The sequence below is a fragment of the Carettochelys insculpta genome, chromosome 11 (genome assembly GCF_033958435.1).
Source record: "Carettochelys insculpta isolate YL-2023 chromosome 11, ASM3395843v1, whole genome shotgun sequence".
Classification (NCBI taxonomy): domain Eukaryota; kingdom Metazoa; phylum Chordata; order Testudines; family Carettochelyidae; genus Carettochelys; species Carettochelys insculpta.
Window position 1 is genome coordinate 45,525,577 of NC_134147.1, and position 26,837 is coordinate 45,552,413.

The following is a 26,837-nucleotide window of genomic DNA, read 5'->3' on the forward strand; positions in this document are numbered from 1 at the left end:
TCGGTGGTGTTCAAACCAAATCTCCCAAAGTATTTTAAAAAAAATGAATTTATGTTTCAACAATGAAAACCCCGGTGCTAAAGTTTAGTGCCATGCAAATGTGCACTCCTGCACGAAGTATCTAATTACTTCACATTTTTACTCTGGAGTTAAATTCTGTCCAAGTGGATACATCCACATTGCTTTTGAGGGCTGTTCGGACAAATTCTCCATTCCATCTGACCTGTGGTATGTAGATGTTAGGGATGAACGTAGCTCCTTGGGGTGACTTGGAGCTCAGAAAAGAGAAGGTGACAGCCCCCTCCGAGAACTACAACTGTGTGTCATGACCCAAGAAGAACAGCAAAGTTCTTGAGAAGTTTTCCATATTGCAACAGATGACTTCGTTAGTCTTTGCCCTTGTCATCAACAGGTATTCTTAGTCACTTCTGTGCTGGGCACACCACCAGACAAGCTTCAATACAGTCAGTCAGAAGGTACAATTATAAATATTTCATTGACCCTCATTAACTACACTTAAACCTGGCAAGTTGGCGGTGTGTGCCCTAGCCATGTGGCTAGCACAGAGACTTGGCTAGTATTAGTTACTGATAGGCATCGTCCTGTGTTTACCTATGAACAACTACAGGGAGTGACAAAAAGGACTTAATAGTGCATTTATCGTGCTGTCTTGCAGTTCAGAAAATGTCTTGTTTGGGGTATTCTAAGGCCCTGAAATCACCTCTCCTTCCACTTCCTGCTAATATTTGTCCCAACTTGCTATTTATACGTTAAAAGGACTTTGACCAGGTTGGCTAGTTCAGATTTCACATTTACCTTATTATTTTTTCTCGTAACAAATTTCTGTGTCCTGTTTTGTCAGCATATTTCCCAATCTCCCAGCATATGTGCACTTTACATATTGCAGCTGTGTGAATAGTAATTCTTTCTTTGCATTTTTGCAACTGATCCACTACTCCAGTTCTTAGAAGCAACTCTACAAAATCTACAGCTGTCTCTTTGGGGTTTTGTTTTGGGGTTGTTGGACAGAAAATGCAGTTTCTGTAAAATCAAAATTTCCTTTCTTAGAAATGGACTTTGCTGAGATATTTTATTTTGGGTAGGTGTAATTCAAATTAGAATAATTAATTTCAAAATTGAGCCAAAAGATGTCATCTCAACTCAGTTGAACATCCATTATTATTTATTAGCTGTATCACCATTACATCTAGAAACCTTACTCAGAGACCAGGACTCTCTTGTGCTAGGCATCATACAAACACAGAAGAAGACCATCTCTACTCCAAAGAGCTTGTTAAAAATGTATAAGACAAAAAGAGGCTGATGGATACAGACAGACAGAGCACCAGGGAACAGTGAGGCCATATTTGTAAGCAACATAGGCAGTGCTCTCAGCATACCAGTAACCTAACAATGCAGGGAACTTCATTTTCCTATCAGCACATTGCCTGACGGGAGTTGTCATTCCAGTCTCCATTGTCTCTGTGCCTGTAAGACTACAGATCCTGTGAACCAGTATACTCATATTTCTCCAAGCAAGATACACAGGGCATTGTGGGAGTCACATGAGTCTGCCTGCATTTTGGGAGATGATGTTTGAAAGGGCAGGGGGCTGGCCTCGATCACATCTTGAGATCCCTGCCAGTTCTAGTGTTGTATGATTCTATGAAGCCTGATACCTCCGGTCTTCCCCAGGAAACAATCCTATAACGCGCATAAACTCGTGAGATTCCCTTAGTACATGACACAGCTCAAGCAGAGGCTGATCAGCTCACTGCCTTACAGGAAACATAGTTCCCTGGAGAGCTCTGGTTATTGGAGAAATTAGGACCAGAACTACTTGTTTCTGTTGTTCTGTGCTTCTGTACCCTGAGCTGCTAGACTTGGAAGGGATCTCGAGAGGTCATCAAGTCCAGGACCATGTATATGTATGTCTACAGCAGTACGACTACAGAGCTGCAGTTGTTCCACTCTCATTTAAACGCTTTCTCCATCAATGGAGAGGGTTTTTTCCGTCACTGTAGTAAATCCAGCTCTCTAAGGGGTGGTGCTCAGATCACGAAGGAACTCTTCCATTGACCAAACTCAAATTAGCTCAGGTGATCTAATTTCCAGGGGTAGACCAGCTCTCGTAAATTTATTGTGAGACAGAGCCATGGAACTGGCATCAGGTTGGTGGTCTGTAGGTGATCTGCATGGGCCTGAGTCATCTCCTCTCCCTCTGGTTTTACATCAGGCAAATCCATCATCTCCTCCTGCTCTCATCAGACCTGATTCTCCTTGTGCCAGAGGAGTGTACATCACATGAGCTGTGGGCATAGCAGAAATACTCGCTAAACCTGGCTATCATGTAACCTACAAAATGTGCACTTACTGTATTTCTTTTCCCCAGCCACATCCTCCTCCTTCCTTCCTCTGAGGCCCTTATTCACACTAATGGCTTTCACTGAAAATCAATGGCTAAACTTCTATAGAATTCAGTGGCATCGCAACAGATCCTCAGGCAATAGATTCCTTTGCTTCATCCGTTACATTTCAAGTGTAAAGTGGGCTGATCGGAATATGGGTGTAACTTGCATCTTCCCTCCTTCTTCCCTTTTCAACAACCATCCCCACTTTTCCAGGAAAATAGATTCTATAATGGGGATTGCTGTGTTTGGTATTTGTCTCCAGGGGCTTAAAATTGCCTTGGTGGGTGCAACATTGCATGGATGCAATTTGTTTGATTTTACATTGGTTTAATACTTCAGTTGTTTCTATGCTGTACAGTGGCCCGAAATTGGATAGTGGCACAATCAGACAGTGGGTACTATTTCAGGATACAAAGGCATGCTGAAAGAGCAATGCTGCAGCTTTTTGCAGAGCCCAAAATAGTGCTGCTATTTCAGGCACGCTGTTCTGGGTCCGCTAGCTCTCATTGTATCAGGGGTAACGGAACATTTGGAATGGCCCCTTATTCCGAACTTCAGTGCTGTTTGGATGGCACCAAATTCAGAATAAGGTATTTTGAAATAATTCATGCAATTGCATTGCACAAATTGCATAAATTACATCAAAACAATGATGCAATCTAAACATAGCCTTCTTGTCGAGGAGTCCAAATAATGTGACAGTAAACAATACGATATGCTTGACTTGCTTGATCCTTAGTGTTTTCCTTGAAGTGAGCTGTCCAATTGGTTTCTCCATTGCATTTCAGAATGCTTTTATATGCAGTTCTCAAGAAACCTAAAGTTGCTCAATGGGACTGACATCAGTTACTCTGTGCAGATTATAAAAATAACTTGGATTTAGTCTGATAGATACAATTATGACTCTTCTGTTTGTATTGAATGGAGAGCTGACAATTGCGTTACAACTGAGCAGCCATATAGTCTATAGTAACTGTAATGAGGCTTGTCTTCAGCAAGTGTTTACTGGAGAGTGGGCTTGTTTTTTCCAGTTTTTTAATGACAGAAAACAGTTGGCAGGTAATAAAAGAATGACTGTGAAACTGGGGATGTGTTCATCCAATAATATTCAAATGTTTAATTCGCATCATTTGCACAATTCCAAGGCCAGAAATCATAACTGTACATTTCTTTAAAAAAGACATTTAATTTGAAAAGTAGTACTTTGGCAATTAACTGGATTTGGTAATTACTAGTCTTCATTGGACTAATTAGTTTGTAGGACTAGCCATCATTAAATCTATTGTTGTTAACGTGTTGTCACAGAGTGCAGTGAATGTCTTTATTAACCTCACTTTGTATCATTCAGTCTAGTAATAAACCAGGGTATGATTCCATATGATTTTAGCTTCATATTCACACCCACATACAGAATTTGTATGATGGCTGTGTAAAATACATAATAAAGCAAAGCTGTGAGTAATTGTATTGCCCGTCCTCCATACCTGTGTTTAAATCTGCGGACTGTCAGTTCAGGGATACAAGGAGATCAAATGTGTCAGGGAGTCAGACCCTGGACAGCTCTAGAGGTCGAAATCAGCATCCTCCTTTGCTTTGCTGGAAATGAAGTATAAACAAGTGCAGATGCCACAATGAATGTCGTGTTCTCTGTGATAATCACATTCTGCTCTTGCTGGACTTTGAGGTTATCCAGGTGAATTTGGTGATCATTGGCAAGAATTTTGCTCTTTCATCCTCTGCATATTGTTGCAGGTGTCCTGTCTCTGTGTGTCCAAACAGTTAATTTAGACTGCACTAAAGAACATACAGCTCAGTCAGAGCTTCTGGAGGACCACAGAAACTTCTTTGCTCTGCAAATGGCTTCCTTTGTGCAGCTTTTAGCACAGACTTTTGTGCCCCTCCCGGGGAGGGAAGAAGGACATATGTCAGGAGGGTGATTGATTTATCTGAGCAGTGTAGTTTATTTTTGTCAGCCTTCCTGCCAGTCGGCTTTCCCTCTCTAGGCTAGCCACCGTGCAAGGTGAAGATTTAGAATGGCTTAGAAATTGTGGGAGGGGAGAAGAATTCAGCGGTGAACCTTGAAGAGACTTTAAAATCTCACACGTCATAGCAAATGGCAGGAAAGCTGCTCTGCAGGGGAACGTATAATTCATCCCTGGCTTAGCTTCACTGAATTGACCTAATGGTCCCAGCCCTGTCTCTTTTCTCTAGAGAGGTGGGAAGAAGAAAGTAATTTTCATCCCTCATCTGAAAAGGTCTGGCCAGGGGATTGCCCGTTTATCATTGCTTCGTTGAGCATGTGCTCTGGGAGAGACTGCTTCCAACATGGCAACGGGATTTAAGACCAGCTCAGTTGACTTTCTTAGAAGTGACTCGTAGCGGGGGAAAGCTCACTGTTTAAACCCAGCTGGGGAAGGATGCAGGGAGGGGATGCTGTGATGTTATTGGCAATTTTCTCCACTACTTTGTGGAAATCTTGTTCTGACCAGCACCAGAATATAATAGATTCTGCTTATTAGCAGCTCAGTTGCGAGCAAAAAGTTGTCATAATCCTGGCGTTGCGAATAAGGAGAAAGCGGGATTGATGAGGCCATAGCTGGGGAGGAAGCCTGAGACATGTTTCTCCTGCCTGCTGCCCTGCAAACTTCCAGGTCTGCAGGGGAGAACAGGGGAGGGGACAGCCATTCAGCTGTGTGGGCTTTCTAGAGAGAGGAGGAGGGGTCCATGCACTCACTGCGGTCAGGGCTCATCACTTCCTACCCTGGATGCAAATCCCAAGCACAGCATAGCCCTGGAGAACACAGGAGAAATACCAGGCAGCTCTGAAATCCAGGTTGCATCCCTTTTCCTTGCTAGTGGCCTTCGCAGAGTGTCCCCCACCCCCAACCTGCAGCCCCTTCGCCCCTGTGCAATCCCTGTGTGAAGGCAGGTTTGTGGGGCTGTAGCCCCAGAAGGAAGTAATGGGACAGACAGAGCGTGGTCCGGCTGCAGGCAGTTGAGCAGCTGGCTGCAGCTGGGAAAACATCCCCCACCACTTCCTTCTCTGGCCACAGCTGCATAAACTTGCCTATGGCTGGGGCTTTTCTTCCCAAACAAGTCTTCCGTAGGCGGCATGCTGTGGCGAGGATCTGAATCCCTTTCCCATTACCATCAAAATGGCAGGGTTGGGTCCCAGGAAAATGGTGCTATTAACTGGAAATTGTTAATGTTGGTTGCTCTGAAGTGGAATCTACAATACTATTAGTTGTACCCTATAGGTAAACAGACGTATGTGCATCTGATAGCTTAACCTCACAACCAGCTGTACAGCGCCTAAAGAAGTGAAAAGCCTTTGTTCCGGTGCAGATAGACAGCTTTGTGGCTTCCATTGATGTGGCCACACTGACGACGTGAGAGGAAAGAACCTGTCATGCACATCTTCTGCATTTCACATAACCTATTGCTGTGCTCTGGTACTGCAGGCTTCGACTTGCTGCATGAAAACCCTTGTTTATGCTGGCAGTTCACTCTCTGTTGTCCCTGCAAAGGAACGCGGTTCCTCTCTCCCATCCCGACTGACTGGGAAGATATACAAGCGTATATTATAGAACTGGAAGGGACCTCGGAGGTCACTGAGTTCAGTCCCCTGCTTTCCTGGCAGGACCAAGCACCATCCCTGACAACATTTTTTTTTTTTTTAAATCTATTTGCTCCAGGCTCTAAATGGCTTTCTGAAGGATTGAACTCACAACCCTGGGTTTATAAGGCCAGTGCTGGAACTTGAGAGGATTTATGTAGCAAAGTGGTTGTGTACCAGCCCAAAACCCCAACCTCGCGCTGGTGCCCCTTTCTGGTAGGACAGTTGCAATGGTTCCCAGACTGCATGGGGTGGGGCTGCGTCCCCGTCTACCAGGCGAGCACCTCAGGGCTGCCCAATGCTCCAGCTGAACAGGAGTGGGATGCCAGCACTCTGCACGTCCGTAGAGCTGGTTGGGAATTTTACTCGGCAATGACTGTTCAGTGGAAAATGCAGTTTTGGAAAAGTCACTTCTGCCAACTCTTTGAGTGTCGGTGGAAACGGAAGCAGGCTGTTTTCTTTCAGGTTCCTTTGACACTGAACTGCATCTGCTTGTATGGCAGTGCTGCCTCCTGGGAGCTGTAGTTCCGGCACTTAAACAGCCCTTATTCTCTCCTCTGAGCCAGGAGCCTTGGCCAGATTGCATTTTCCGTGAGACAGAGCAATCTCCCCTCTGACCAAGCCATGTGGTGCATCATGAGAGTGGCACGGCTGCCAGCCCATAGGGAAGATTGAGGGCACCAGGCACCCAAACTCCAATTCACATGAGGCTTTGACACCCGCAGTTGATGGAGGTGAATGTCAAACTGACTTGAAACTGTTCCAGCATCTCCAAACTGCAGTTTTCAGAGCTTTGTTATATGAAGTACTTCAGCACTTCAGTTTTTGTTTTCATCCCAAATCAAGGTCCATTTTTTTTCTCCCCACTTTACTCATGGTTTGGTCAAGATTTGCATAAACTTCATATACTGGCAAATATGAGCTGCGAAGCATCGACTGGAAGTCGGGGAAACTGTAATCGAGGGATAGCCAGCATCGGTGTTTCCTGTAAGCTGTGTGCTTGCGCAGACACCCAGGAGAGATTCAAATGCTGGCCAACTGATTAGCCTGGGGCCAACAGCCATCTACAGCTGGCAGCATGTGTTTCTCTTGGTGGTGCGCATCTGCACATGCCGCAAGGCCTATGAGAAAATTTATTCCACACAAGGATGGAGAAGATTATCCGGAACATTGTCCCACACACAAGTCAGTCCATTAAAGCCGGATGCGTTTATCAAACAACTATTTGAGCAACACAAAACTCACTGATAGTAAAGAATCTCTGAAGGCTACGGTCAAAACTAACAAAGCATGTAAGGAAGAAATCTCATCAAATGATAGATGCCACTTTCAATTCACTGTCAGTCTGCTTGCTATATGTTTTTTAACGGGACTTGGAGAGTGCTGCAGAAAATAGGATTTAGACCTTTGAATGTAGTTTCCACCCCATAATATAGCTTGTTAAGCCATTGACTGGAATACAGTGGGATTTGACAGAAGTGTACAGAATGCATTCTTAATGCTGCATTGGATCTGGATCCTAAAATAAACCAGATGGCTGGGATATTCTTTGCGTGGAAGTTGATAGGAGCTTTCTTAATATACAAAATTAGGCTGTGTTTCGTGATTTCTGAAAAAAGGCACCTAGACCAGGGTTCCCGGTAAGCTGGGCACTGGGGCAGCTGCTCAGGAGAGAGTCGATGCCTCCCAGGTGATTAGCAGAACCCCACAGCCAGATTTTTTTATTTCTGCTGCTGGTGCACATGCACGCAGGCCTCGGTGCACATCAAAATTCATTCCACGCATGGATGGAAAAGATTGGAGGGAGCATTGCTCTAGACCCACATCTCCAGAGGTGTTTAGCTGCCCTCCTTTGTAGTACCCCAAAGGGACAGGAGTCCGATCAGTTCAGTTTGGAGCCAAACTCGCTGTGGCCAAGGCCCAGTGGGACGATTACTGCGTATGCAGTGAGAGAGCCCGAAACAGATCGTTACACGCTGCAGCGAAACAGCACTTCTGAGTTCTGTGTTACTTCAAATGCCAAACTATGCTCACTGCCTCACATTAAAATCTGAAACTTAATTAACAATGTAGCTGCTGTTTATGCTCAGGGACAATGTAGAGCTTCTGAGCAAATAAAGGCTTTTATGGAAAAGCCAGAAGACGGCAGCCTGGCCGCGAACGCTTTCCGCATCGCTGTGGCATGGGCAGGAGACTGCAATGCCTGGAGTGCTTCTCACCCAAAAGGAACTGGCAAGCAAAGCCTTGGCTGCCTTGCAGCAAACCTCCTTTCTCAGTACACAATGCAAATGGTGGAGATGTCCCCTCCCACTTCTCTTCCTTTTCCTTTTTTATTTATTGTGTCCTTTGGATGGTGTCTGTGTTTAGCTTTTGTCCAGGGCCAATGACACCTAGTTCTTATCCTCACTGCAGCTCTGTTTCACCAGTGGAGAAACGGAGACATGGTGGTGGGGGGGGGGCAGTGAGTGGCCTGTGATCATCCAGCAGTTGCAGAGCTGGGAATAAACCCCACACTCTGACTTTGTCCACTGGACTACACTGGCTCCCTGATTGAGTTAGACTCCTGGCCTGTGTTCCTGGCTCTTGGCAATGAGTTGGAAAGTACAGGTCCCCAAAACCATAAAGCACCAAACCCCTTCCTGGAGTCACAGGTTGGTGCACTAATATCCCATGTGCCCCCAGGGCAAGGCAAGCTCCTAAGGTGTGAGGAGGAGAGCTCTTTGCCCTCTCCGCATTGTGCCTCCAGCCCAGGGTCCATGACCATCACACCGTGGGGTGCAAGCCGCTCAAAGGGAGGTAGGGAGAAAGAGCTCCCAATCTGCCTTGTATGCACACAGCAGCAAGGCTAGGCAGCCACAGAGGGAGATACATGTTGGATCCTCTTACTGGGTGATGCAGCAGGCAGGGTCCCTGTGCAGAGCACCAGCAGGTTGCGGTGCCCTTTTGGTCAGCTGCGCACACCCCTGTGGGCAACACTGCCTGGCCAAGTGGCCAAGTGCTGCTCAGTCTCCTTTGACAGCAGCAGTTCTTGCTGTGCAAAGAGCATCAGCCGAATGCTTAACACAGGCACCTTCAAGGAGGTCCAGGATCCCCTCTGCCTGCAACTGCCTGACTGACAGACCATGAACACCTCTTCCATAACTGCATGTGCCTCGCACAGCTCCTCGGCCATCGAGACCCAGGCTGAACCATGGCATGTGTCTGATGTGGCTCTTTCTACCTACTGCGCCCTCCACTGTGTCTTCTGTTGGTGTCTTCTTGGCTGTCTAGGAGTTGCTGCCAAACACAGCTTAGCTTAGGGGCAGTCTCCAAATGAATGATGGGCTGGCTCCCCACACGTGTCCTTTGGAAATTTAGGGTGCGTCTCCACAGCAGCCGGGAGTTGTGATTGCAGCTAGCGCAGACACTGCTTGGGAATCTCACGAGGCCGAGCCACCCATCTTACCCAGGGCACGTACGTCTTCCGTGCTGCCACGGCTTCTCTGCTATGGGCTGTCCAACTCCATCAAAGGTAGCGTGGGAGTGTCTGGACTTGGTGCAGGGACAGCTCCCAGCTGCACTGGACGCATACCCGCACTGCAAAGGGAGGGCGGCACCACAGAGAAACAAGGCAGCAGGACCAGGTTGGCCGACCTTTATTATGGAGCACGGCGGGGAACTTCGTAGTGACAAACGCAGACAAGGTGGTTTTGACTAGAGCGAGGGGCGAGGTGAGTAAATCTGACCAGCTGACTAATCTGCTGTTCTTTTGGTAGTATTTTTATCAACAGTCTGTTTCGTGAGGCTGCCTTCCTCCTCAGCCCCACTCCCCAGCCCTTCTTTCCTCTTGAACGTCCCTTCAGTTTGCTGTTACACATTAGACATTCACGCACCCAAACTGGGGGTGAGTTGCCAGAAGAATCGCAGGATTTGCTGTGGGCACAGGGGAAACTTCTTTTTAGTCTGTCTAGAAACCGTATTATTGACAATCCCAGCGCAGGTTGTGATCCGTATTTGAGGTTTGAAAGATTCCTCTTACCACGCAGCACCCGGCTTAATCTGGTCTCTGCATTTTGTCCCCTTCCCAAAGTTCTGCCACAGGGGAGTGAGAGGGGAAAAGATTCAGTGTGGGAGGTCTGGGGTAGGTCTGATATCATTTCTCTTCCTTGTCTTGGTCAGTGCCGATGGGCTCATCCATCATTCACATTGTGCAGGTGTGATCAGTAATTTTGTGAAGAAAGAGGGGTCATTTCCTAGTGTACCAGATGGATCTGCACTACTGCCAGCAGATGAGAAGTCCAGTAACGGCGCAGGCTTCAACGGAGGGCTTGCAAAACATTGGTAAGCCTGTAGAAATACTGCAACTATCACCGGGACATGCAGATTTCTACAAACAGCAGTGCAGGGAGCCAACACCTTTTATCTGATGAGCTTTCCGCCACCTGGCCTCACACCGCTCAGCCGGCCGCAGAGCAGACACTGGTAGAGAAGAGGTCGCATTTTTTGAACATGCAGTGCAAAACTTCCTTGGCCTTTCTCCTGTCCACAGGATTCTTTGTTCAGGATGTTTGTGTGGAAGCAAATGGTGCAAGTTCTGAAATGGTTTTTGGAGCAGGAGTTTTTCATGCAAGGATTCCGCAGTGGAACAAAGGACAATGCCCAGCCCCCTAGCTCACTCTACCACTCCTCCAGCAGTCACTGGGGTTACAGGGTCATGTGCATTGCACTTCCGGCTTTCTGCAAGAAAAGCTTTTCTCCGTGTGCAGGTGGGAGCCACTCTGGCTTGCTTGTTATCTGGACACCCATTGATTCTGGGCTTGCAATGTGACCATGCCCAGCCCCTGCCATTTAGACATCCAGCTACCTGATTACACCATCACTTACTCACGCCCATTACCGGTTTCCATTATTAATCATAATCCTTGATGTAAGTGCTGCTTCAGATAGCCATTTTACCTGGGAATTGGCTTAATGGGTGTGTTGCGGAGCTGTTTGCACACTGTTGAAATTGAAAGCACTAACTAGCTGACAGCCCTCCTTTATTCCCTCTTGCCTGCTCAGCAGCTGACGGAGAGCTGTCATGGATCTGTGAAAGGCCTTGAGTTAGCTGGTGGATTTGACAATAGGAAGAGCTGACTTGGGTAGTGAAAGAAGTGTTTGCTTTTAATAAACACAGACACGTGTGCCCCCATTAGAACTTTGCAGTGATAATTCTCAGCCTGCCTTATTCATACAGAACAACCCTGAACCTGCAGAGTTCATGGCTCAGTCTTCGTGACAAAGCAATTTCCCGTTCCACTTGTCAGCATCTCTTTGTATCTCCCCATGTCCCTTTTCTGCCTCGCTTGCTGCATTCATTGTTTTCTGGTGTGCAGCACCTCAAGCCCCCATGTCATTTGCGGTTGGCGGGACCAGCTGATCAGAAATGTGCTGGCTGAAGCAGACCTCTTGAAATGCTGCTTTTCGAAGTGGCATTTAGTTCCCCTGGCTCTGAGGTATGCCTGGAATTGTCAGTCTGTTAATTGGAATTGTCTTTTGCTTTCTTTCCCCCACTGGCCTAGATAGAAGGTTTGCAGTGCTGCTTATGCTCGAAGGAGGAGGGCTAGAATCTCAGCACAGGGGAGCATTCGACGACTCTCTGGACAAGGTGTTGTTTGAGAAGGCATTCTTTACACAGAACTACCTTTACCTATGTTGTTCAGCTGCTGCAGGCAGGAACCAGTTTTTCGCTGGCTATCTCAGCAGGACAGTCTGCTGAGGTCTGCTCAGTTTGGTAGCCTACTGTGGGGCTCTGCCACTTCCTTCAGACCGAAGGTTAAGCTGGTGTCATGATGGGTGGAGTCATAGTTTACCCTAAACCACGTTGGGTTTGTTATACAATCTACACCTACCAGTTTCTAGAGTTGCAGATCTGTCTCCTCTCTTCACTGGGAATTTTTGCATAGCCAACCAGGGAGTGACTGGCTAAATAGGAGATGACAAGTAAACAGAGATCATTAAAATTTGCAGCCATTAGAAAACCTGAACCAAAGAGGTGCTGGAGAGAGTGCTGAATGGAATTTTGTTGTGCAGGGTATGGGATGACAGCCGACCTCAGGGACCCCAGCTGGAGCTTGGCATAACACCCTGGAGATTTCAGTGCTGTCCGTTCCAGAGCTATTGTCTCTTTGTGAGATTTCAAAGCCCCTGCCCCAGCAATTTTCAGTTCGGCTGCCTGTCTCCAGGGAGAAAGCCGTCAGCCCACCTACCTTCAGAGACGGAACTGTATTGTTTTGCCTCAAGGAGGGTTTTACATGAGCAATTATCTCTCCCAGAAAGAGAACAAGAAGTCCTGTAGCACCTTATAGACTAACACATTTGTTGGCGCATAAGCGTCTCATGGGCAAAGAGCTGCTTCGTCATATGCATGACAAATTGGGTCTTGCCCATGAAACCTAATGCTCCAATAGATCTGTTAGTCTATAAGGTGCCACAGGACTTCCCGTTGTTTTTGCAGATACAGACTAACCCAGCTACCTCTCTGATACTTCTCTTTCCTGGGTGCATCCTTCTCTTCATCTTGTAATCTCTCCCATCTCTGTGGGTTAGGGGGCAGTGCTGACGGGTGCTTAAGAATGAACTGTTGGGAAGAGACATTTTAATGTCGTGGCTGTCACAGCACCAAATGCCTTTCGTCGACCTTGCCTGCCCTCTGTGTGCTCAGACACACAGATCAAAGAAAGCGTGAGAGAGGAAACAGATACAGACCGACTGCCAGCCCATACCTCGTGCGATGGGTTTAACCAAGTGGCCAGTTCTAAAGCAGTGCCCTGTCTCTGGGGTAACTTATTTTATTTAAATATTTGCTTCAGCAGTTCACTGTTGTCTGCCCTGTGGGCTCTGTTGGGTCCCGTCTCTTCTGGGCTGGGGCTGGGAAGGGGATTTGGCACCTGCTTGCATGCTGCCGTTGTACCAGGGGATGGAAGGCTGGTGTTCTTGTTCAGGGTGCCGTGTCTTTGCTGTTGCTGGGGCAGTGGGGTAGCCCACCAACATTCAGCCCCTGTGATGCTGTATCTTTTAGCTGTCAAGTTAGCACCATGCATTAAAATTACATTAAAATGCATTAGGGTTGAAGGCGCTAAATGGCAAGACTTCCCATTCAGTTTTTAGAGCAGCTTCTTCCATCAAAGGAACCACACAGAAGACAAGGAAGAAAGCAGAGGTGTGGGCTACCAGCTTGTCTGTAACATGCAAATACCACGTGGACCAGCTGGTGTAGATCAGCATTGCTCCCTGGACTGCTGGTCTCACACCAGCTAAGGCTTCTGGCCGGTGAGGCCAGGTTTAGCCAAGTGATAAATTCCAGAGCCGTGCAACAGCGAAATTTTACCCTGCTCATTTTGACTACTTCGCCTCCCGCCGGAGCTCCCTCCCCTTTCCACCCCCAGCATTGCTCCGAGATTCCAACCTCCTGAGCACCTCTGCACCGCTGATCTCATTGTGCATTGTCAGATGGCTGGCGACTCTTTGGAGCATCGTAAACTGCCTGCCTCCCCTGATTTCAGAGGAATTAATCTGTGCTCACAGTGACAGCACAATTTGGGTTGGTGATTGGAGGTGCATCATGGCGCTCTTGTTGCAACAGCAGCCAGATCTAAAACACACCCCTGCACCCGGAGCATTACTTATGTATTTGGTGCAATGTGCCTGTGACATTAGGTGAAGTCCTGATTATATCAAAGTGTTTCTGCTTAGCAGTCGGGCTTCATTGCATCTCAAAGTCCAAACGTGCCCTTTGTAGTCTAGCAGCGCATGGGAAATTGGGAAGTAATGTATAAATAAAGTAGCTCTGTGGCCTGCAGTATTTCCTGCAGACAAACATGGTTTTAATGATGCTTTGCATTAACTGGCGACTATAAAGACTGAGTCACTGTTTTCCCCTGCCTGCCTCTCTTTCCTTGCAGGTGTTTCTGAAAAGTGACCGTGTTGCCCGGATGGTGCAGAGTGGGGGCTGCTCTGCAAACGACTCACGGGAAGTTTTCAAGAAGCACATTGAGAAGAGAGTGCGCAGCTTGCCCGAGATCGATGGCCTCAGCAAGGAGACAGTTCTCAGCTCTTGGATGGCAAAATTCGATGCAATTTACCGTGGCGAAGAGGATCCCCGCAAACAGCAAGCCAGGATGACCGCCAGTGCTGCCTCGGAGCTGATCCTCAGCAAGGAACAACTGTACGAAATGTTTCAGAACATCTTGGGAATCAAGAAGTTTGAGCATCAGCTGCTGTACAACGCATGTCAGGTAAGCTAGTCTTTTAATACTGCCAGCTTGTCCGTGTGAGGAGAAGTGCACTTCAGTGCATCTGGCAGGAAAACACAGGAGTATCTGAATTTCTCATGCACAAGAGGTGAACATTTTACCCAAATTAGCTTGTTGAGATTGTGCTGGATTTCCTCTCACCTGGGCATGGTTGTGAAGCTCATGGCTGAGAAGTAGCCAAGTCCTACTACTCTCTCTCATACCTGAGCCCCGTAGACCACTCCATGAGTTCAGGGAGACAAGATTTACTATCTAATCCTTGCTGCATGTGGTACCCTTGGTTGGGCAAGCAAGGTCTCTGGGCTTCCACTCCATTCTCCCCTCTTTTTCAGCCCTTCTGCCTGCACGTATGGGGTAGTGGGCGGTAAAGAGGGGCCCATAAGGCACAGTGATTTATGGGAGGAAGTGAGATAAGAGGAGCTCAATAGACCTGGAAGGGGATCACAGTTGTAGGCTTTAAACCTGATCTGGGCAGCTCTGTCTTCCTCTGTGTGAGAATTGTTCTAGGAGTGATTTTGGGGCAGTTCTCTGCCCTATTTACTAAGGGAGGTCAAGCTAAAAGATCACATCACTTCCTTTTGGCCCTCGCATCTATGACCATTTGTCGACCACTGACCATGATTTGAAGCTTTGCTGTTGTCCATCCAACTTGTAATTGCAGCTTCTCTGTCTGAGCCAGCTTGTTTTGGGTTTTGATTAACTGCAGCTTTGTCTCCACTGCTAAAAGCAGTGACGTTTTACTGCTGGATAACAACCTCAGGCTCCCTAGCCTGCTGTAAAATACTAGGGGACACAAGTGTTTATCATGAGGTAATTAGGTGAGGTCGGCCATCTGCAAGGCACAGTGCTGACCTCACCTAGCTCCCTCATGATAAATAATATGCATGCCTCATCTCCACTAGGATTCTGCAGCAGGACAGCTAACACATATTATCTTCTAAGTTCTCTGTCTTTTAGGCAGTGAAGACACAGCGTCAGAGGGAAAGTTTAGGGATCCTCTGAATGCAGATTGTGCAGAACTCTTACTACAGAGTAAAAATAACCTCCGAGCTATTTCGAAGGAAGACTCAGATCTCAGCCTTTCCGCTGCACAGAGAATGAAATGATTTTGTCACTTTCTCCCCTCGTTTCGGTAATTTGTGCCCAGGAAATATGACTGTTGTACCATTTTCTGTTCTCCTCCTTCAGTTGATTACTGGAGGCAGTTCTGCTGTCCAGTCGCTTGCCCTCGTTGGCAGTTCTTTACATTTCCATTTGTGAGACAGGCTATTTTCTGTGCCACGTTTTTCCCTCCTGAATACATTAATTCTTTTCATTTTTCCCTTTTTCCATTTCAGTCACTTAAAAAAGAAGAGGGAGAGAAATGTGTCACCATGAAAAAGGCCCTAATGAGCATTACAACTCTGGCTAATAATGTGGTTTGTGGCCACAGACTGTACAAAAGAAGGATTTATTTAGCAAATGGGCAGAGCAACTCCAAACATATCCTGGTTCAGAGCACACTCTGCAGTAACTGAACAAGACTTGGCAGGTTTCCTCTGTGCGCAGAAGTGCTTGTGACCACAAACTGCGCCAGGCTGCTGTAGCCATAGGGAGGACAAACTGGTGTCTGCCTCAGCAGTTTAAAAGATAGCACAAATGATACGTAGTTCTGCGATTAGTCTTGTGATCATCTCAAGGAGCAGGAAATGCTCCAGAAGATGATGATGTTCATGTTGATGGGCCCTCTAGTGCTAGGCCCTGGATTCTTTGTTTCTGTAGGTAATCGTCAATCCCTAATCTCAAAGTACATCTGAACAATCATAGAACACTAAAATTGGAAGCAACCTCATGAGGTTATTGAGTCCAGTCCCCTGCCTTCACAGCAGGGCCAAGCGCTGTCTAGACAGATGTCTATATAACCTGCTCTTACATATCTCTGGTGATGGAGATTCCACAGCCTCCCTAGCAATGATTTCCCCTTCTCCTACAGTGTTGGTCCATTGACTTTAGAAAGGGATTTACTTTCTAGGTGACTTCATCTGTCTTTCTAAGTAGAAAGTTTAGCATTTGTTTTCATTAACCTGGATCTCCCTTCATGCTAGCCTACTTCCTCTTTCTGGACAATCCCTGGTTATTCTTTAGGGACACCAGTTAATGCACTTGCTCTGGATTGACGGAACAGAGAGCTGTTCGTAAGACAGCATTACTGTTCTGGTCCCACCTGCTAGGAGATGCATAAAGCACTGCACTCTGCAGCATTTCCTGGAGTCTGAAAGTGACATTTGAGCAAAGGTCCCTGCTCCAGTTCGATTGAGGAGCGAAACTGCCAAGGTCCTGCCTGAATCTGGGTTTGCATGTGAACAGCTTTGCCCTTACACTTCCACTGCACAGCTAAGGAATCTGAATTATTGTGGCCATCCCCACACATTCAAAAATTTTGAGTCATGCCTACCCTAAGCCTAAAAATCATGAGATCAGCCTCAAAATCTACAGTGCAAGAGGCTCATTGGGTAGTCGTGCAAATGCAGTCATTTAGTGCGCCAGTGATCAGGCCAAAGAACGACATGGGGGATTGGGTTGTAAATGCGAGGGGCACGTGAGCTACCTCTGAAACCTGCCAGTGGGGTCACTGCTACGCTAGCTGTAGGATCATCAAGTGGCTCGCCAAGGGCTGTGATGGTCAGAGGCTCCATTGTAGCCACCTGCCTAGTTGAGTCTCTAACAGGCATGGATGCGGCAGACTGTCTGGAAGGCAGCCATACACCAGGCTTCAACTGGACAGGAGGTGCCTTTTAACTGAGACTCTGATGTTAGTCACCCTTACTCCTACTATGGGGCTGGGAGCACCTCCATGTGTAGCAGTCCTGCACTTCATCCACCAGACCATCCTTGCCTAACGCATGCACCAAAATGCAGATTACCCTTCCCTCTCGACTTTGGGCCCCAGGCATGCCGAAGCAAGCCTCACCACTGTAGGCCAGTGGTTGTCCATGAGGTCTTCTGACCGGCGGCAGCGGGGTGGAGGTGGAGAAGAGTGTACTGCCAGGAGAGGGAGCTGGTGCTGTACCAGTTGCAAATGGCTACCGAGCCCCTGCCTTGCATACAATATCCCCTGCAGTCAGCTTGAGTTGTAAAGCACAGAGGAAGGCCTGTTCTGCTGGGTTTATTTCATCCCTCCTCAGTACTCCGCACTGCAGCTGGGCTTTTGAGAGCGGGGTATTTTTGTCACTGCACGTGGAAATTCTCCTGTCAGTTACTTTCCTGTGTTGAATCTGTATGGTCACCCTCCTAGCCGACAAGGGGAAGGCACTTCGTATAAAGTTCCGCTTGACAAACTCCAAAATTGTAGCATTGGCCCTCAACAGAAGGAGCTGAGCTATTTCATAAGTGTCTCTGTGAGGGTCAGAATCTGCAGCTGGAAATCTGAACTCAGACACTGTTCATTGTAATTCGCCAGATGTTAAGCCTGGCCTAGAGCTGTTCTCAAGACCTTGAGATGGCTTTTATTTCCTTCTTTCCCCAGTCATCACCTGCATTTCCTCCTTTTATTCCATAGCTGCTGGTAAGGAGAACGCACAGAGCCAGCCAGCAGAGGAGTGCTCTGATGGGATAGTAAATCGCCTCACGTGACCCTCCACCTCCCATTAGTTCCCAGCATCTCAAACTACCCTCCTCCTTTGCTCTTGAGCACTTTGTGGTGTTCCACACAAGAGCGTTTGTTGCAAACAAATATTCACAACGTGCTAATAGCACATAAACCAGAGTCTAGTCTTAGCTGTAGCACGTCCCTCTCTGTTCTGACCAGCACGCTCAGTTATGGGTTGCAGCATACAGAGAAACCCCTTGGCAGTCTCTGGCCACCATGCTCCCTGAGGTGAAAGCTGTGAAGCTCCCCTGCTTGCTGAATCTTCTTTCGGAGTATGTTAGCAGCCAGGGTCATTGAGGCACATTACTATGGAGCAATGCAAGAGTGCCACCTGCCATTCACACCTCACAGGCTGTACACTACCCCTACATGTTTAATCCCTCTCAGACTGGGATGCTCGAGCTGTGAATTGGTCAAGCACCCCTCTAACAGCATAGAGCCTAGTAGCTCTAACATTGGTGCCTGACCTCTGAGCATGTTAGGTGCTCTGTTCCTGGTGGACAAGAGGAATGTTCTGGCGATCCTCAAATGAGCATTTTAAACATGAGTTCCTTGCCTTGTACATACTGGCAACCCCAGGAGTGGAATCCCCAGGGTCTTTGCCCAAGGAGACTTTTCTTGGAGGCGTGGTGTAGCTTTTGATCCCTGTCTCTGTGACCAGACTGTGGGCAAAGCAGACATGCATTTGGAGCCAGCTTGTCCTCTCAATTCAAACTTCATCTATGCTAGGGATTTTAACCAGCTATCAGCATAGCTGCCTGAGTGCATGCTTCTAGTATGCACGGTCACTAGCAGGCTGAAAAGGGCCCCAGTGCTTGAAACTGGGGAAGGCTGCACTGGTCATTTCATTGGGGTTGGGGTACCCAGTGATACTGGTGATTGGCTGGAAGCAGTCCCTAGCCGTACAGCAGTGAACATGAGGAGAAACCATCCCCAAAGGACAAAAATAAAACCACATGTATTTGTGTTCTTTTTGTTTGGATAGAAAGATCAGAATTGCCAGATGGGTCAGCTCCATGGCCCACTGAGCCCCATCTCCATCTCTGGCCGCACCCACGAGGTAGAGGGCAGAACCCTGCAATAAGCAGTGATGGGACGTCTTCTCCTCAGAGGCTGTTTCTTCCCAGCTGCAAATAATTCAGTTAGTGTCAGCCCTGACAGGGGGTTTCTCTCCTTTCCCAATCTCTTGTTTCTTCATTAATGCTTCCTACTAAAACTCTGGGTTTTTGCAGGGCCTGTGGGAGACTTCGAAAGGCATAACTGGGAGTTAAGGGCTTAGTTCCCATTGACAGTCCATTAGGAACCATGTACCCAAGTGCCCCTCTACCGCAGAAAGTCTGCTCAGTACTGCTGAACTCAAGTTAGCGGGTGGTGGTTTGTTTGTTTTTGTTTGGTTGTTTTAAGATGGATGCCAATTAGAGAGAGCGAGAGAGACCTGCCAGCATTTGAAAGCTATAAATAGAGACCTTCAGAGGGAGAACTGAGGGACATCCTTTAGCACCACTGAGGCTACGTCCAGACATAGAAGTCAACCACCAACATGCAATTTTAGCTACACCAATTGTGTAGCTAAACTCGACTCATCAGCAGTCGACTTCAATTTCTGTCTACATGGAGGAAGGTCGGGAACATTTCTCCCATTGACCTTCCTTCGCTGCTCATGAGGAGTTCCGGGGTTGACTTGGACTCTGGAAGACACCATTTTGTGCATGCACAAAAGGAAATTCTGGAAGATCAACCCTGAATGGGCTGATCTTCCGTGGTAGTGTGGCTCTAGCCTGAGATGCCTTGGGCTCATTGAGTCTCTGTACAGAGCGTAGGGGAAATGAAAGATATTTCACATGAACAAATAAAGGGTGTATGTGCAAAAGTAATATTCATCTGTCTGTTCCATGTGGAATGGCCCATTGCGGTACAGATAATTAGCACATTTTAAAATGCTGCCCCTACTACCCTGTTCATTTTCCGTTCATTTTCGTTCAGCCCTTTTCATTTTCATTAGTATGCCAGTCTGAGAAATGATCTTTGGACACAGTTCTGCCAGCCCATTGGCCTGCCTTTAAACTTAACAGGACCAGCTGGCTGAGCTGCTAGATTTCTGAAGACCTCTCAGCCCTCTCTTTGGAGTGATTATTTGCGCCATATGACGTCCCTTAAAGTGCTTCAGTGCAGTTGGTTGGTAAATTGCTAATTTGATTCCATTGGACTGTATTGTTGCAAAGCTAGTCTGTGTGTTTGTTTCCTAGCAAAGATACACAGACTGTGACTGTGACAGGAACTGATACATGCTAATGAGTTAGATTAGCATGGTTGGACTCTTGTCTCTCATTAATGTTAATTAGAAGTATAACTTCAGTCTTTCTCTAAGTGACCTGTTTGAGGTATTTATTGATAGTTTCCTGTGAATAAAATAGTATAACATTGTTGATTGTCAATTCACATGAATGTGCAATAAATGTAATTTTAAAAAATGTGTTTGCCTGCCATATTGGACTGACATCTTTGGATGTGTGGGGGAAAAAAAATAGTAACCCTCACATGAGAGCACAAAAGATCATAGAATCATAGGGCTGGAAGGGACCTTATGAGGTCATTGAGTCCAGCCCCCTGCTTCAAGCAGGATCAACTCCAACTAAGTCATCCCAGCCAGGACCTTATCAAGCCAGGACTTAAAAACCTCTAGGCCGTGTCTACACTAGCCCCAAACTTCGAAATAGCCACGCAAATGGCCATTTCGAAGTTTACTAATGAAGCGCTGAAATGCATATTCAGCATTAGTAAACTTCATGGGAATAAGGGGACTTCGAAGTAGGTGGGGTCCTTTCGAAAAGGAGCCCCGTCGGGACGAGCCGTGCGGCGGCGAGGCGCGTCAATTTCAAAGTGCTGCGGCCGCCCGCATGCTAATGAAGCGCTGAATATGCATTTCAGCACTTCATTAGTAAACTTTGAAATGGCCATTTGTGTGGCCATTTCGAAGTTTGGGGCTAGTGTAGACATGGCCCTAGAGATGAAGAATCCACCACCTCTCTAGGCGGTGATCACAGGGAGCTATGCTGTGACTTGTATATGAGCATGTCTACATATGTTGTACCCAGAGGCACTGAGACCTCATACCAGGGTGAGTGAAGTCTCTGCTCTACAGCCTTGGCTGAGAGCCAGTTGCCCTTTAGCCCATGTGGTAGAGCAAAAGGCTTTAGTTCATATAATCACAGGTTCAGTCCTGGTGCTGGCAACCTGATTGGCGTTACAATTGGGGGCTTGTCTGGGTTGAAGGTCTCAGAAGCTTGGGATGTGCTTTCTCTGCCCAGGGAAACATGTAGGACACTGAGACCTTGTACTGGTGTGAGTGAAGTCTCTGCTCCATAGCCTTGGCTGAGAGCCAGCTGGCCTTTAGTTCATGTGGTAGAACACAGGGCTTTAGCCCCTCTGATTGCAGGTTCAATCACTGGTGCCAGCAACCTGGGTCTGTCAGTGTTACACATGGTTAATCATGTCGGTGCCCAGAGTGGATATTGAATTTAGACTGTCCCTGCTCTCAGATGCCACAGCAGAATCAGGCACTCTCTAAAAGGGTGTGGCAGAAAGGTTTGTTAGCTATTTAATGCCACTACAGCTGAACACAGAGGTAACAATGCAGTTTTCACATGTGGTTTAAGTAGTACACAATATATTCAGAAGCTGTTTTGACTGGAGCTTATCTGATATATACATATTGGTATCAGCAAACTATTTATTTCCCTGGTTGACTGAGTCTCTTTCTGCTTTCCAGAGCTCTCAGTATACTGCCACTAATGCAGTTGGAGACACAAGCTGTGTTGGGTAATATATTTTTATCCGACCAATGTAAGTGGATGAGAGAGAGGGAGAAGATTTTGAGCTTACCCAGAATTTTTCTTCTACCTCACCCACCTTGTGCGTCTCATATCCTGATACCAGCCTGGCTCTCACCCTGCAGACGACTAATGCAATTAATACTTTGAGATGGACTCATACTTAGAAAAGCCGACTAAATCTGCTTAGCACAATGATTTAGATTATTTTTGTGGCTGCTATACTGGCATCACTGTAAACTGTATCGTGCAGATCCTGGGCATACCTTCACTGCCCACTGGATCGACAGGTAGTGATCAGTCCAGCAGGGGGTTGATTTATCATATCTAGTATAGACATGATAATACAACTGCCAAGGACTTTCCCATTGACAGTGGTACTCCCTGAAAACCAGAAGAGTAAGCAGAGTCGATGGGAGATGGTCAGCTGTTAACTTACCACAGCGAAAATACCCTAGTAAGCAGCTCTAAGTACATTAACTTCAGTACAGTTATTCATGTAGCTGAAGTTGCATAACTTGGGTCGATGGCCCATGGCAGTATAGACAAGGACTCAGAAATTGCTCCCTAAGATGCTGAACTCTTCCTTTAGTATCCCAACAAAAAGCGTTGTGGTGTTCAGCCTCTAGGATTGGTGCCAGTGTGTCCAGTGCTCTTGAAAAAGGGTCCTAATACATCAGGAAATCCTGCCACAAGGGGCCAAAAGGCTAATTATGGACAGAGACGTTCACCACGGATAGATCCATGTAAGAGCCAAGGAAATGACTTCTATGTTGACAAACATGCTCAGTTTTATTTTTCTCTTCTCTGACCTATCTAAAGGTGAGTGATAATTATAGTATTCTGCACTTTGCTCACACCTTTCGTCTGGCCACCTTGATATGCTCTGGAAGGGTGGGTTAAGTATAACTGCCCCTGTGTTAAAGGTGGAGAAATAGAGTCACATAGCAGTCAAATGATTTGCCACAGGTCAGCAAACATAAAGGCAGACCCTGGAACAAAGCCCAGTTCTCTTTGTTTCTAATCCAAGGTCAGCTGTCAGATGATGCTGCCTTTCCTGACCTCGTGTCGGGGCTGTGGACATCTATTCCCTGTTTTCTTTTTCTGTTAAAATATGCCAAACGGTACCTACAATTGATAAACTGAGAAATGTGCTGTATGACTTTTTCCTTCTAGCTGCAGTATTGATCTGTGTTGCTTAAGCTACATGATGTGGTTTTCAATGGAAATGTTCAGGTGTTTGAGCATTTTAGAAGTCCCCCTTTGATTCATGCACAGAGCTTGCAAATATGTAAATGGCAGTTGAGCAAGTGGACACTACATCCCTCAGAGTTTATCCCTTTGTGATTCCCTTTGCATCTAGACGCATTGGCTGCAGCACATAAATTGTAGAAGAAAATCCTGAGGGGAAAATAAATCCACCTGGCCACACAGTACAAACGCTGGAGTCTTAAGGGACGTTTCCCTCTTGAAAATTGCACATCTCTGGATAGTGTGGTAATCCATAGACTTGTTAGAATGTAATGCTAACAAATTTTGAGCAAGCTGTTAAACTGCATGCCTCAGGTTTTAAAACAATCAGTGACTCTGAGGGATCGGGAAGAGATCTAACGGGGTTTGGGACATATTATTCCCTCTCTGCAAGGTTTCTTGTTCCTCTTTCTGCAGCAGCTGGTGTTGACCACTGTCAGAGACGGGATTCTGGATTACATAGACCATGGGTCTGATTGAATTCTATTTTTATTTGTACTGGTGAAGCCACATCTGGAGTATTACGTCCAGTTCTGGGCCCCCCAGTACAGAAAGGGTGTGGATGCACTGGAGAGGGTCCAGCAGAGGGCAACCAAAATGATTAAGGGGCTGGAACATATGACCTATGAGGAGAGGCCGAGGTATTTGGGTTTATTTAGTTTGCAGAAGAGGAGAGTGAGAAGCAATTTGATAGCAGCCTTCAACTTCCTAAAGGGGGGTTCTAAAAAGCACGGAGAGAGGCTGTTCTCAGTAGTGACAGGTGACAGAACAAGGAGCAATAGTTTCAAGTTACAGAGGGAGAGGTATAGGTTGGATATTAGGCAAAACTATTTACCAGGAGGGTGGTGAAGCACTGGAATGTGTTACCTAGAGAGGTGTTGGAATCTCCATCCCTAGAGGTTTTTAAGTCCTGTCTTGATAAAGTCCTGACTGGGATGAGTTAGTTGGGGTTGATCCTACTTTAGGCAGGGGGCTGGACTCTGTGACCTCCTGAGGTCCGTTCCAGCCCTAGGATTCTATGATTCTCTGCGTCTGGCAGTTAGTGTATTTGGTGTTCTTTCAATATGTAATGTTACTGGAACTGAAGTGCATCTCTAAGTAAGCACACTTTCACTCCTTGATGTTTCCTTTGTGCCTCTGAAAGCCTTTTCAATATCTGGTTTCAGTATCTCCCCTTTATTATCTGAGTAAGTACTAGTCATGCAATCAGATCTGGCCCAAGTCCACAGACCTTTCCTTTCTGTCCCAGCATCCATGGGGCCTTTATCAGTTTTCCTCTTGTAGAAAGACCCTTATACACATCAGAGGGGAAGGAGGAAAGTCCATAAAATAAGCCATTTTTGGAACAATTTTAAAACATTTTTCAGGCCATCCCATTTAAAGCGTGCTCTGTTCCCGGTGTCTCGGACCGGGACTGAAGGCTTGACATGTTTAAGCCTGAAACAAAAGGACAGTAAATCTCAGGCTCTATCTCTAGTGAGTCACATAAAAAGCCGAATGTTACCGCAACCGGCAAACATGTTGGAGATGACGAGGTATTTAAAACAACATACTACTTGTTTTATCTCTTCAGCAAACACTGGCTGGGCCCTGGCAATATGTGTGTTGTGGGGAACCTCACTGATCTTTCTGAGGTAACCTGAAAGCTGGAGCCAGGGGCTGGCCCAGAGATAGCAGGAATTAATCAGTAGCCAGAGACCTGCTTCAGAGCAAGCAGCTCAGATGCAGCTGAGCCCCACTGCCGTCCCTGCCGAGCCTTGTGTTACCACCACCGGTGCTTGCAGTGTGGATGGGGACAGGTTCATGCATCCAAATACTAGGCGCTTCCCGTCCAGCCTCACTCACTGTAACATGGTATATAGGCTCAAATTGTATTAATGTGTTATATATAGTTTATACGTAACACGTTGATGCAACATGAGTTGGTGGATCCTGGTACAGATATACTTCCTCTAAAGAGTGTCCTCTTTTTGGAAAGTTCAAATACGGGACTTCTATGTTAACCCTGTGAGGCACTGCAGCATATGACACACTTTAGAGGAAATCTTATCCCTCCCTCCCCATGCAAAAGAATTGTTTTTGTTCACTTTGAAAGGCTGCAGAGTTTTGATGCGGATCTGTCTGACCTGACATTAAGTGTAATAGTTTAGACTTTTCCCAACAGACAATCAAATTTCAGCAAAATCAGAGTCTTCCAGTGGAAAATTTCCATTTTGCAGCAATTAAAGTTTCCCCTGGAAAAAACTCCAGTGGAAAATTCTCAACCAGCTGAAGTGCTACTGACTCAGGCTGGAGTCGTGACACATACTTTAGATCTCTCCGTCTTTGTGCCTGTCTCTGTTTCTCATTAGTATGGACTTGCAGATAGGCAATGGCAGACAAAATATGCATTTGTTGTTTTTCACATACTTTGGCAGCTGCTCTCATGCATTTTTCAGGTAACTTTGTAGCCTAACCATATGTACTAAAGAGCTTTTTTGCCTGGAAGAAGAAAGAATTAGTATTTTTTTGAAGAACGCACTAAATTAACATACTGAGAATACACACACACACACACACACACACACACACACACACACAGTATGTAAATTTTATATATATTACGTAAGAGGAATAACATGTAAGTTCACAGCTTATAAAGTTTCCCTCTGCAGGTACAATCATTTTGAACGCTAATGGACTGCATAATGACATGTCTTACAACAAGATTTATCTCAGTCCAGTACCAGTGGGAAAGTATCCAAGTCTCAGACACCGGCAGGACCCTTGGCACTAACACAAGTTGGCCTGTTTGGTTAACTCCCATGAGGGAGGCCCCGTTTTGACCAGACTGTGAACACCCCGGGTGTGCTTCAGAATATTTAGGAGGGAGGGAAAGCTTTCTGCTGTTACTTACGGTGCACCGGGTCTGTGGATAGAGTTTTTCAGGTGAGAAGGCACCACCAGATGGTACAGACTAACCCATATAGCACAGGCTGCCCAGCACTCACTCACCAAGCCAACAACCAGAATGAAACCGAAATACTGCAGCATTCAAGAGCACAAGTGTGGCTTCCTCTGTGCCACCAGGGTGCTCAAATTCCCAGGCCTGCCTTATGTACCAGCTTCCGCCAAGCTCTCATGTCTGCCCCACCTCTTCCTGCCCCAGCTCTCCACACCCCAACCCTTCTCTCCAGGCCCCGATCCCCGTACCACCTCTTCCTACCCCTCCCTAGTTTCATCTCCTCTGAGTGCACCCCACCTCACTCCTCCCCCTCCATCTAGCACCTCCTGTACCCTGCAAAACAGCTGGTCACAGTGGGCAGGAGGCACTGGGAGGGCAAGGAAGGAGCTGATCAGTGGGGTCAGTGGTGGATGGGAGGTGCTGGAGGGGAGAGGGAGAACGGGCTGCTTGTGGGTGCTAAACACAAACTGATTTTTTTTCCATGAGTCCTCCACCATGTTCCCTGTAAGCTGAGTGCTTGGGCGGCCATCCAGGAGAGATTCAGGTGCTGCCCAGCTGATTAGCAGAATACCCACAACCCTGGTGGTGACCATGTATTTGTTAGTGGTGTGTATCCACACATCTTGGTGCACATAACAAAATGTATTCCACCCAGGGATGGAAAAATTAGTGGAAACACTGGTCATCCAGCCTTGGAGCATCCAAGGAATCAGCACCCATTCTCGGGCATCTATACTGCCATATGTTATAGGCAGAGAACAGGCTAAACTAAGGACTTCAGTCTGCGCAGCTGTCCTGTAAGCATCTTCACAAGCATGCGCTCCATTCCTTTTCTGTCTCATTGCTTAAAGTCACACGAGTCCTTACTATTGCTGAGTCTATTG

General features: G+C 46.8%; 1 protein-coding gene across 13 annotated transcripts in view; it reads left to right on the top strand.

The window, feature by feature from the left end:
* Positions 1-26,837, top strand: part of CADPS (calcium dependent secretion activator) — a 349,949-nt gene that overhangs the window by 71,263 nt on the left and 251,849 nt on the right. For all 13 annotated transcript variants that reach the window (XM_075006219.1, XM_075006222.1, XM_075006221.1 and 10 more), the window contains exon 3: positions 13,950-14,282. In XM_075006219.1, the coding sequence (XP_074862320.1) occupies positions 13,950-14,282 (333 nt within the window). The remainder of the gene's footprint in view (positions 1-13,949; positions 14,283-26,837) is intronic.